Source organism: Muscardinus avellanarius (genome assembly GCF_963383645.1).
Source record: "Muscardinus avellanarius genome assembly, chromosome: 2".
In the NCBI taxonomy this organism is placed as follows: Eukaryota; Metazoa; Chordata; class Mammalia; order Rodentia; family Gliridae; genus Muscardinus; species Muscardinus avellanarius.
The window spans coordinates 140,000,848-140,013,683 of NC_137787.1; the positions used below are offsets into that span (position 1 = coordinate 140,000,848).

The 12,836-nt window shown below is 40.2% G+C and overlaps 1 protein-coding gene across 1 annotated transcript in view; it reads right to left on the minus strand.

Moving 5' to 3' along the window:
- Nucleotides 1-12,836, minus strand: part of RNASEH2B (ribonuclease H2 subunit B) — a gene marked incomplete at both ends in the record, with an annotated part of 81,562 nt that overhangs the window by 36,979 nt on the left and 31,747 nt on the right. The window contains 2 exons of the mRNA XM_080689455.1: nt 5,365-5,479; nt 10,490-10,566. Of these exons, the coding sequence (XP_080545581.1) occupies nt 5,365-5,479; nt 10,490-10,566 (192 nt within the window). The remainder of the gene's footprint in view (nt 1-5,364; nt 5,480-10,489; nt 10,567-12,836) is intronic.

The window sequence follows — 12,836 nt, forward strand, 5'->3', positions numbered from 1 at the left end:
TGAGTTTACAAAATAAAGATGGAATAAAAGTGAGTCCACAATTAAATAACATGTTCAGCAATTGGGTAATCAGTTCACAAACTTGAATTTCCCTGATGTATTGTTGAACAAACTGCCTAGAGCATATTTTCACTTGTACTTTCTCAATGTTTTCCATAACTGAGAAACTCATATGATCTTTTTTTCCTGCCTCCTGGGGATAGAAACTTGGCAACTGGACTTGGAGTACTTTAATCAGGTAAGTTTTCCTGGCCTTTCCTGTTAATCGCATCTGACAGTGCAATGCACCATTGACTTGAAATATGAAGAGTGTTACACTGAAAGCAAAGTTCATGACCTTGTATTAGTCTTTTCCCATGTCGTCTCTCCACTGAATGTGAGCAGGAAATATGCTCTGAGTCCAAGGGCTAGCCAATAGAGACAGAGCATTTCCATCACTAATAAAGCAGGCAAGGCTAAGGTCACAGCCCTCACTGTACAGGGCACAGCAACCACGGCTGGGCTTACTCATCAGGGAGAAGGCAAGAAGGGAAGGTTCTCATGGACCTTGTGGCCTTGACCTGAGCTTTAATGCCACAGATGCTCCAGACCACATACATCTGGAGTTAAATATTGAAACAGGCTAGCAGGAGGATTTGGGTATTTCAGATTTTACTTCATCAGTGCGAGTGCCTGTGGAAAAGATGGAAGTCCAAAAAAATTCAGCTTTCTTCCTCAACTTTGTCCTCTGTCATGGATATTACCTGACTACCCTTTAGTAGTCTTTCTTATGTAAAAATCTAGAAATAAATGACAAAGAACAGAACCAAATAGTAATTTATAAATGGACAATAATCCAAGTTCAAATAAGCAACCAGTACTCAACACCATCACTCAAAGATGACCTGGAGGGCAACACAGTACTTGGAAACTCAAGAGAGCTCGCTGCAGGGATGAGAATCATCTGTTCCTTAAGCTTTCCGATTCTCTTTCTTTCCTCTCCTGTTTCCCTCTTTTCAACACAAGAAGCCAAATTATTAAGAGGGAATACATAAGATTAAAAAAAAAATGAGTTTCTATTTTCACATGTCACACCACCCAAAAACTTTAGCAGAGCACACAAAGGTGAGGCTATAATGCTGGCAAAGTGCTGCATCAGACAGACTTCAGTTCAAATCCTTGTTCTAGTATTTTGTGATGTCAGTCAAGTTCCTTAAACTCTTTGACTCTCAGTTTTCTCATTTGTAAAAATGTGGGTTATTTTTTTTTTTTTTTTTTTGCGGGTCTGGGGATGGAACCCTGGGGCATTGACCTCCGAGCTACACCCCCTGCCCTATTTTTATTCTTTATTTTGAAACAGGGTCTCACTAGGTTGCGGAGGACCTCACTAAGTAGCCTAGGCTGTCCACGAACCGCGATCCTCCAGTCTTAGCCTCCCGAATGCTGGGATTACAAGCGTGCGCCACCATGCCCAGCTAAAAATGCGGGTTATAATAATTAAAGGGAGTTACTGCAAGGATTAAGTGATATATGTTAAACAATAAGCACAGATATGCTACTGTACTGAAACCCTACACTTGTCAATTGTAAACCTCAGAATTCTGGGTACTCTCCTGAGGATCTTCATGGATAAGTTTTTATCTTAGTAGCCTGTCCTGTACACCAACCTTATATAAAAATTTTTTTCATATATTAATGTTTTCAGTGAAGGGGGAAACAAGAAATATGAGGTTGCTTATGCATATTTTGATGAAGAGGGCTTTTTGAGGTTGAGGCATGAGAGATTTTTTTTTCCTATTTTAAAATTTTTTTGGATTTTCTTTCAAACTTTCCATTATTTCAAATTTCATTAAGGGAAAAATCTGATTTTAAAGAAAATGCTCAACTTCTAGAGCACTGCATGCACCTTTTACTATGTGACATTTAATAAGAAATGATTTTGCTTTGCCATACTGTCATTAAAAACAAAGATAAAACTTGAGGCCTGCCTGGGGTCTTAGAAACCTGATGTCCACAAAGGTTAGTAATGTAGCAGCTTTGAAAAATGAAGTCCAGACCTTCTCAAGGCAACGCTGAGAAATAAAAGAGATCAGAAGTTCAGGCACTTGCTGCACAGGAAGGAGGCAGAGAAGCCTTTGTTCTAAGATAGATAGATAGATAGATAGAGAGAGAGAACGCATGAGCGAGCGTGCCCATGTATGTATGGGTCACCACTGGGGATGGAACCCAAGAACATTCTACTTCTAAACTATACTCCTAGTCTATTATTATTATTATTATTATTATTATTATTATTATTAATTATTTCTTTTGGTGGCACTGGGGTTCCTGAAAGCCCTTTTACCTCAGCGCTACACTCCCAGACCTATTTTATATTTTTATTTGGAAACAGGGTCTCTTAAGCCAGCGAGGCTGGCTTTGAAGCAGCGTGATCCTCCTGTCTCTACCTCCCAAGCGTGGGCCTACACCACCATGCGCGGCTTATTTTTTTATTTATTTATTTTAAAACAGGGTATCACAGCCGGGCGTGGTGGCGCACGCTTGTAATCCCCGCGCTTGGGAGGCGGAGACAGAGGATCGCCCTGGTTTGGAGCCAGCCGCGCTGGCTTAAGAGACCCTGTTTCCAAATAAAAAATATAAAATAGGTCTGGGAGTGTAGCCCGTGGAAGTGTATCCCGGAGGTAGAAGGACTTCCAGGAACCCCAGTACCACCAAAAAATAAAAATAAAAAAAATAAATAAATAAATAAAACAGGGTATCACTAAGATGTGGAGGACCTCATGTAGCTGAAGTTGGCCATGAACCTGTGATCTTCTTTGTCTCAGCCTACTTTCCTCAATACTGGGAATCATGTGCCACCATGCCCAGCTCAAAGGTACAGACTTTAAGTAAATAAATGCAGAGACAATTGTAAAATATAAAACTGTTTCAGAATCTGGATTTCTGGGTTTTGCTTTAAAAAAAAAAAGTTTTTATTTTTTCTTCTTGTGGTGCTCAGAATTGAACCCAGGAGCATTCTAGCTATGACTCTTTTTTTTTTTTTTACTTAGAGACAGAATCTTGCTAAGTTGCTGTGAACCTCACTCAGTTGCTGTGTCTGGCTTTAAAACTGCAATCCTCTTGTCGCAGCCTCCCAAGTACTAGGATTATAGGTAGGTACCACCACACCCAGTGTTGGGTTTTGCTTTAAGATGACAATTTTTACCCAGCTAATAGCAAAATTCTGGATAATAAGTTAAATACATCTTCAAATTATTTTATTTTATTTTATTTTATTTTATTTTATTTTATTTTATTTTATTTTATGGTACTGGGGATGGAAACCAGGGGCATTACCTCCGAGATATTTTTATTCTATTTTTTAGTCTTTATTTTTTTATTATTTTTATTCTATTTTTTATTCTTTACTTTGAAACAGGGTCTCACTGAGTTGCAAAGGGCCTCACTAAGTAGCTGAGGCTGTCCATGAACTTCAATCCTCCGGTCTCAGCTTCCTAAATGCTGGGATTTCAAGTGTGTACCACAATGCCTGACTTCAACTCATTTTAAATTAAAACAAAATTTAAAATGACTTGTAATTACTCTTTATTACTTTAGCTTTCAAAATTGGTATGGTCGATTTCATTTGTAAACCACCAAACAATTGCTGTCTCCTGCCAAATTCATTATCATAATGGGACTGCTTTGATCCATGCACCCCTCAGATTTAGACTGGAGCCCTGAGTATGAGCAATTAGGAATTAGTAGAAGCCACAAATGGGAAGTGGTACTCAACTAGCAGGGTATTCTCCTTTCCCACTGTAAGTTTATGTTTCTTCTGGAAATTACATTTCTTCTGGTCCCAGAAGAAGTATCATAACTGGCCAAACCATCTGTGACCCCAAACAGCCATAACTTCTTGCCTTGTTCTGGTTTTCACTGTTTCTAGATTAAGCCTGAGTGACTTTGAAGACATTGATGAACTGGTGTGTACAGTGTGGCTAATCTGTCAAAACACACTCACACACTGCCTCACTTCCTCTCCTCAACATTCAAATAAATACTTACAATTCACTTGTTTCCCTGTCCTGTTTCCCTAGCCCATGCTCCCTGTGTCTAGGATGACACTACTATGCATCCTCTGGATGAAGGTGCAAACCCACAATTTATTCTTGACTCCTCCTTTTCCTTGACCACCATTTATTACTAGTGATGGCTGGTTCTACTTCTATACTGTGGCTTCCTTCTAGTTGTATCTTTTAAGCTCAGTTTCCCCATTATGTTCTGTCTAAATCATTGCAACCACCTGGTGGACCTGGCCTTGGCTTCTCCAGTATATTCTCCACACTGTAGTTCTGTCCCAGTGAAAACTCATAGGCAAGCTGGGCATGGTGATGCGCACTTGTAATCCCAGCATTTGGGAGGCTGAGACAGAAGGATACGGGTTCGTGGCCAGCCTCAGCTACTTAGTGAGGCCCTTTGAAACTCAGTGAGACCGTTTTAAAATAAAGAATAAAAAAGTAGGCTGGGGTGTAGCTCAGAGGTAGAATACTTCTGGGTTCCATCCCCAGTACTGCAAAACAAACAAACAAACAAACAACTCACGACCAGTACCATACTGGGCCACACTATAAAGCACAGAAGGCCCCTCCCCATCTGGGGCCTTGCCTAGCATTCCTGCCCTATTCCTTACCAGCCTGAAGGCCTCCCCAGCAACCTACACTCCAGCTACACTGAACTCCTTGAGACTTCCTAAACTTAATGAGCTTTTCCACATATCCAGGCCTTTGCTATACTAAGGCTCTGATTCATCCTTCACAATCCACTTAGAGGTCATTTCCTCAGAACACAAGACAGTAACTAGCCACCTGTGCTTCCCACCCAACTCAGGCCCAGCCTGTGCATCCCCAGGAAACACAGGGCTCACTTCTACTGTGTGGTCTTGTCTGCTCCCATCAGACTCAAAACACAGCGAGGGACGAGACAATGTCTCATTTATCTCCAGTCTGGTGCTATATTCAGCATGTTCTTCTCAGGAGGTACTTGATGAGTGCTTCTTGAATGAATAATGTACAGTTTTACATAATTTAACAAAGGAGAAACCTGGAGCAGAAGGCACTTAAGTGACAGAACTAGCTCGAAAAACTGAGACTCAAGCCACATCTCATGATTGCTGCCCTGTGGAAGAGGCTGGCAGATGTCTCTGGGTGTAGTTCTAAGACTGAGTGATCCAATGCGAAATGGGAAGAGCCACGACAAGCAGGATACACGCCAAGCAAAAGTTCTTCCCACCACCAGCACCGAGTGAGCGCTATAGTCAATGATCCTTGCAGTGCTCCCTTCTCAGACAAGGGCCCAGCTTTCTATCAGCGGCAGCCTGATCAAAGGCCCACACACAATACTGACCTTTCTCCTCTGTCACATGGCGAAGTAACTTCTCAAGTTCCAGAAGTTTCAGCAACAAAATGCAATTTGGAAATATATCATCCACCACAACCTGATCTAGAGGCTGAAACTTTCCCTGGAAAAAAATAACATTTTAATCAGTAATGCAAGCATTCTAGTTCATAAACTCACACAAAGAAAGAGAAAGAGACATTATCTCCTGGCAGGGCCTTTGAAGTTGGTTCTAAGCCTCTACTCCATTTAAGGAGCACCTAAACCAGGCTGGGCTCTAGGGCTGACCTTAGCTCCCTTTGAGAAGGTATTATGAGCACCAGGGTCCCAAGCAGCATGCTACCTACCTCAGAGGTATAGGCACCACCATATCAAATGGGAACAAAATCCTAGAAAAGCACAGGAAGTCACAGAAACTTGCAAAGATGATGACAGCCTAGAGCAGGTCCAACCATTCCATTTTAGAAGAAGCCAGCTGTGTCATAAAGAAGGAGTACTAACCCTCAGACCATCAGATAGGCCTGGAAGAAGCCCAGACCAGGCCTGGAACATATACCCACTTCCCCATACCAGGCCTGGAATATACACTATACCTACCTCCTTATCTTCATGCGAGGGACGAAGAGAGAAAAGCCAAAAAACCAAAACAAAACATTGAAAATGAATCTATTCCTGTTGGAGCAGTCAGACAAGGACTCCAAAATTAGACAAGAATAAAAGAAAATGGCTAGAGCAGTAAGTCAAATGAAGGTGCACACAGGCTGTACCAGGCTCAGTTAGGGAAGTCTGGGGGCCCAGCTGCCAAAGGCAGAGTGTGTAGACCTTGAGATTTCAGAGTCTTAGTCTTTTCAGCTAGATTTAGTTTTTCCCTTTGCTAATCACAGAAGCCAGTAAGATTTATCAAAATGAAGACTTCAGTCACCTGATTTGGGGATACAGGTCTTTTGATCAATGGTATGATTTTGGGGGTGAAATATTCTCATTCATTCAGTAGCAGATGTGTTAGCTTTTAATACTTTGTTAGGTTGACAAGTGGCAAGAAATGCTTTGATTTTAATGTTCTTATTTTCCTCCAAATCAGATTCCCAAGTCTGTTGTCTTTAGATATCTACTTTAAATCTCTAGTGTTTCATAATCAACCAATATTTTAAATATTTAACTGCTCTATTTTTATTTATTTATTTATTTTTGGTGGTACTGGGGTTCCTGGAAGCCCTTCTACCTCCGGGCTACACTCCCAGATCTATTTTATATTTTTATTTAGAAACAGGGTCTCTTAAGCCAGCGCGCGCGGCTGGCTTCGAACCTGCGCGATCCTCCTGTCTCCGCCTCCCAAGCGCGGGGATTACAAGCGTGCGCCACCACGCCCGGCCTAAATATTTAACTACTCTAAAACAATACTTATTTGTAACGGCCTACCATATAGACATGATATAAAAGTTTCATAATTAGTGTTTTATTCTTTTTTCTTTACATGTGCATAAAAAAGAAATTCAATAAGCAACCTTCTTTGAATAAAGTTAGTAACAACTGTAATTTCTAGAGAGAACAAGAACTTTTTTTTGGATGGTGTAAGGGACTGAACCCAGGGGCATTCTACCTCTGAGTTACATCACCAACTCATTTTATTTATTTATTTATTTATTTATTCATTCATTCATTCAGAAACAGGGCCTCCCCAAGTTGCTGAGGCTGACTTCAACCCTGTGATTCTTGTTTCAGTCTCCCAAGTACTGGGATTAAAGGAATGTGCCACCATGCCCTGCTACTTTTATTGATTTTAAAATAAATCTTGTGATTAAAAAAAAAGAACAGGTAAAATTTCAAGAGTATACCATTATTTTAAATAAAAAATGATCATATCTAAAATGTAGAGGAAAGGAGGAAATAACAAAATGCCTTATGTGTTACTTTCAAGTGTATTTTTAGTCCCCCAGAAGAGGAAGTACAATGGTTTAAAATAAAAACCCACTTCCACCACAGCAGCATTCCTGTTTCATTCTACATCCGTCAATGTGAACTCGACACAGCACCCCAGAGGCTTCCAGAGGCCAGGGTGAGGGTTAATCCCCCCAGACCATGGAATGCTCTGAATATACATAGTACATGTACTGAGCCTGGTTGGTGTCTTTCTCTGTGAATTTATCCTTGAAAATACCATATATGAGAGTTGATTATAAAACACCACATGTAAAGTTTCCAGTTTCCTCCCTGAATTCTCCCAGGCTTCCTGGTTTTGCCCAAAACCACTTCTGTATTTAGCCTCACTGCTTATGTGCCTTATCATGATAGTTATCATGGTAGCTTCCAGATGAGAAAAAATGGGATTAAATACTAAATCTTTACTAATTCACACTGGAAAGGAGGAGAGTGGAAAGGGAGGATAATTAAAGAAGCTAAGCTACATCAAGACAAAGTATCCATTAAGTTTTAGGTCAGTTTTATCACATTTGATATTTATAACTTAATATTGACTTACCTACAAAATAGAAGGGTTTTTTTTTTGTGGTACTGGGGATGGAACCCAGGGGCATTCTACCTCCAAGTGACACCCCTATTTTTTGTTTCTTATTCTTTTTTTTGAAACAGTCTCACTGAGTTGCAAAGGGCCTCACTAAGTAGCTGAGGCTGGCCACGAACTACGAACCTCCGGTTCAGCCTCCCAAATGCTGGGATTACAAGCATGCGCCACCACACCTGGCTTAGAAGTTTTTAAGAATTTGGTTTAAGGCTCAAATTAGATCAACTCAAAATATTTAAACTGTATGCAAATATGAGAGTTCAAAAAACCAGATTCTTCTAAGCAGTGTAAGTAACAGTTACTCCTTGAGGTTATTAACTAAAGTTTTTAAACTGCAATCAATGTATATCTGAGAGTCCCCAATTCCCTTTCAGGGAATCCCAAGCTCAAAAACACTTCCAAAATAATGGATCAAAGTTGAACATGGTGGTGCATACCTGTAATTGCCAGTACCTGGGAGGTAGAGGTGGAAGAATTGCAAGTTTGAGGGCAGCCTCAGTAATTTGCGAAGCCCTCAGAAACAGTGAAACTAACATAGGACATAAGGAAAAGCTTGGAGGTAGAATGCCCTTGGTTCAATCCCCAGTATCATATACACAAGATGATAATAATAATAGTAATAATAATAACAATGATAATATTAATATTACAATGCTACTTGCATCTTCACTGTGTTGGTATGCAGACTGATAGTTCAATGACACCAAACTGTCCTAGTAGTCACTGTATTCTTTGTTGCCATATACTTGCAGTAAAAAAAAAAAAAAAAGCCAGTTTCACTTGATAATATCTTTGAGTAGTAAAAACAATTAATTTTACTTAAAGCTTGACTCCTGTGTGCAAGTGTACAAGTCCTGCAGTCACTGTGTAATGAAAGTGAAATCAGCTTAGTACCTGCTCTCACCAAGACATGACCAAGGAAAAACTCTTGCAAGAGCGTCCAGGGAGCGGACAGAAGTAGCCATTTTTTCATGGGTACTACTTGAATACCAACTACAAATGAATATAGTTTAGACTTGGGTATTAAGCAGAATGTGAATGAAGCACGCCAGTACTAATAAGTTGATAGCATTTGTAACCTTTGAAAAAATTTGAACTTTCAAGAAAAAATTACAACTGTGGAAAACTTGTGCCTCCCACCATCACAGTTTATCAATACTTTGAGCATTTTCTGATGAAACCAATGATGGTAATAACTACTACTGTATGAACACATGAACATGGTCTTTCTCTTCTGGACCTCATGTTGGAATCTGATTGCCACTATGGCTCATGGGAGCTCTCTGGGTCATGGAGGTAGAGCTCTTGTGAATGAACTGATGCCTTTCTCACATGAATGAGCTTCCACTCTGCTAGGGCTGGGTTAGCCACTGCAAGTTCACCCCTCATGTTCTCTCTTCCAAGGGAGACTACTTGCCCTTTGTTTTCCACCACGAGCCAAAACAGCGCGAGGCCCTCGATGTCACCATGCTCCTGGACTTCCCAGCCTCCAGAGCCACAAGCCAAAACAAACCTCTTTTCCTTATAAATTAACCAGTTTCAGGTGTTCTGTAAGTGAAAATAAAACTATGATGTTTACAAAAGGGTTTGTCACAGAAAATGAAATATGTTAGCATGTGGAAGATCTAAAAAACTCCGTGAACAAAATATTTTCCAAATGATCAATACATGCTACAAAATCATATGTAGGTGAAAAGGTCCAAGGTAAATGCAACATAGACCGGTGAATTTTAAAGTAAAAGAGCATGAAAATTTGTCGACAAGGTTTCCAATTCTACTTTGTGATTAACCTTTTTTTTTTTTTTTTTTTTTGGTGGTACTGGGGTTCCTGGAAGCCCTTCTACCTCTGGGCTACACTCCCAGACCTATTTTTACATTTTTATTTGGAAACAGGGTCTCCTAAGCCAGCGCGTGCGGCTGGCTTCGAACTTGCGCGATCCTCCTGTCTCTGCCTCCCAAGCACGGGGATTACAAGCGTGAGCCACCATGCCCGGCCGTGATTAACCTTTAAGAAACTATTCTTTGTTGATTATCTAAGTAGTTTCAAAGAATGTCTGTAATTATCTTAAAGGTTATTATACTATCTCTCCCTTTTCTGACTACATCTCTGTGAGGTGGTATATTTTTCATATATTTCCACCAAAGCAAAATTGAAAAACTGAATTAACAACCAGATATGAAAATCCAGTTGCCTTCTATTAAGCCAGATATTAAAAAGATTTACAAAAATATAGAACAATGCCAAACACCTTATTAGTTTTTTATTCCCTTAAAAATGTGTTATTTATGTTAACATGTGATGACCTTGTTTAAAATTTTCTCAGTTTAATTTCAAACACAGTAAATATTGATAATTAGAACCCACAGAAACAATCTCCTGGAACCCTTAAAATTATGTGTAAATATATCATGAGGCCAAAATGTTTCTGAAACACTGCAGTGCTGCTCAGAGGCCTGTATTAGCACATATGATACATGTTTTCTACAATAGCCAAACTAAATATAAGTGTAGGAATCTATCTTTGGATCATGAAATGGAACGAAGAGAGGGAGAGCAAGCATATCAGCCTACTCTGTTCTCTCACTGTAAATGTCCCAAACTGGAAAACTCACCTCCTTGTTGGCCTTTATGAGGTAGTGGAGAAGCAAAAACAGAGGGTCCACGGGTGTGGCAAAGTGGAGAAGACCGCCTACAGATTAAAAAGAACAAAGAGAACTAGTTATCTTACAAAGGTAACTTGGTTATTTATCTCAATCTCAATATGAAAACAATTTGTTGAAAGCCACACATGAAATCCTTATTTGAAAATTCTTAGTGGGGCGTGGTGGCGCACACTTGTAATCTCAGCGCCTGGGAGGCTGAGACAGGAGGATGGCACAGGTTCAGAGCCAGGCTCAGCTACTGAGTGAGGCTCTCAGCAACTTAGTGAGACCCTGTTTCCAAATAAAGTATAAAATAGGTCTGGGAGTATAGCCCGGAGGTAGAAAAGCCCCTGGGTTCCACCCCCAGTACCACCAAAATAAAAAAAAGAAAGAAAAAGAAAGAAAGTTCTTATACAGGCCAAAGACATCTATTTCTTTGGTAGCACCGGCGCTAGCTTGCCATTCTGTTCATTAGGTTAACAAGTGGCAAGAACTGCCCTAATGTGAATGTCGTCGTTTTCTTCAAATCACATATGTGCCTAGTCTTACTGTCTTTATAGGCTTCTATCATAAATCTTGATTCTTTTCCTTTTATTTCTCTTCTTTTCTTCTTCTTCTTTTTTTTTTTTTTTTTGTGGTACCAGAGATTGAACCTAGGGGCATTCTAACTGTGAACTACAACCTCAGCCCTATTTTATTCTTTTATTTTGACACAGGGTCTAAGTTGCTGAGGCTGGCCTTGAACCGGTGATCCTCCTGTCTCAGCCTCCCAAGCACTATGATTACAAGCATGTGCCAGCACACCTGACTAAATCTCAATGCTTTCATGATCATCCAATATCTCTTCAAAAGGCAGAAAATGCACCATGAAATTTTATTCCAAAGAGCTTCAAAATCCCTTGTGCAGAGGAGAGCTAAGATACTTAACTCCAATTTTAAATTGACCTTTCTGTTTTTAAAAGAAATTTTTTTTATAGAGCCTCCTCCTTCCCCCAAAAAGTGTGTATGAAGAGGAAACACAGGGACTATGAACCAGGTAAACTCTGGGAAACCTAAATAAGTCTATCCCTAAAACTACAGTGAAAAGTAATTTCCTAGAATTAAGCCAAGGAAAGAGAATGAAGCCTTGGGAAGGCACTGTCATTCTCTGGGACAAAGGTTCTTCCAGGGCCTGGGGCTCACAGCTCTGAAGTACCAGAGACACAAAGCTCACCAGCACTTCATTACCTCAGGAGAGGCAAGAGGGAGGCACGAAGCTTAAGCAAACTAAAAACTACTTTGCAAAGTGAAAGGTAAGGCAATCACAAAAACAGTTCCCACCTCTCTTGCCTCTGTTCAACTCCCCTCCAAGGAACCTAAGCCTTCCTTCCACAATGCTGAACCAGAAGAGGTATTTTCATTAAATAAAACAATAAATAGTTCATTTGCCTTTACACAAACTTTTCACTTTGGTTTCAGAAAACACATGTACTTACTTTTATTCTCTAACTGAGCAACCTACCTTCTAACCCTAAATTTTGTGTCTGTGTTTGTGTACGAATATATATAGGAGTCCACTTCTTAAATACCTCATATTCATCCACATAACTATGTGTGCATATATTCACTTCATAGTAAGCAAAAACATTTTAAGAAAGTCGTCTTATGACACCACTCAATATTTTGAAAATGTAAAAGTTCATAAAAATAACCTATCAGAAGCTCTAAGCTCTTTATATGAGGTGTTCATTATAAGCAGGAATTAAGAACAGGTTTCTAAATCTAATAGCATTTTGATGGCCATTCTTAAATATGGCTCTTTCTTTAGGATTAAGTTTAAAAAGACAATGGTGAAAAAAAGCAAAAACCTTTGATGTGAACCTAAAATTGCACTAAAAAAAAGTCTGTTAAAAAAAAAAAAAGGAAGAGACTTCCGGGAAGATGGCAACCGAGAAAAGCGGGGCTTAAGAGCCCCGCTAACAACCAATCTCCATTACCACAAAATCAGCGCCTTTCATAGCCAGAAAACACCATCACCAGAGAAACAAAAAAATCACCAGGCTCCAGAGAGAAAGCGGACTGAGAACAGAGCTCAGAGCCACAGAGGAGATACACCGGCCTCACGCCCGAGGACACAGCAACAGCGCTTTACTGCTGGCGGCAGCGGCGAATTCACCAGATGGCTACAGCAAGCCGAGGTGAGCCGCTGCGGAACAGCCAGGCGGGATCTTTCGGCGCAGGGAGCATCTAAAGCTCCTAGTGGCTGAGCTCAGCACACGCTGCAGGGACTCAGAGTGGAACTCAAAACCAAGAAGAAATATACCAGCCTCACAGCAGA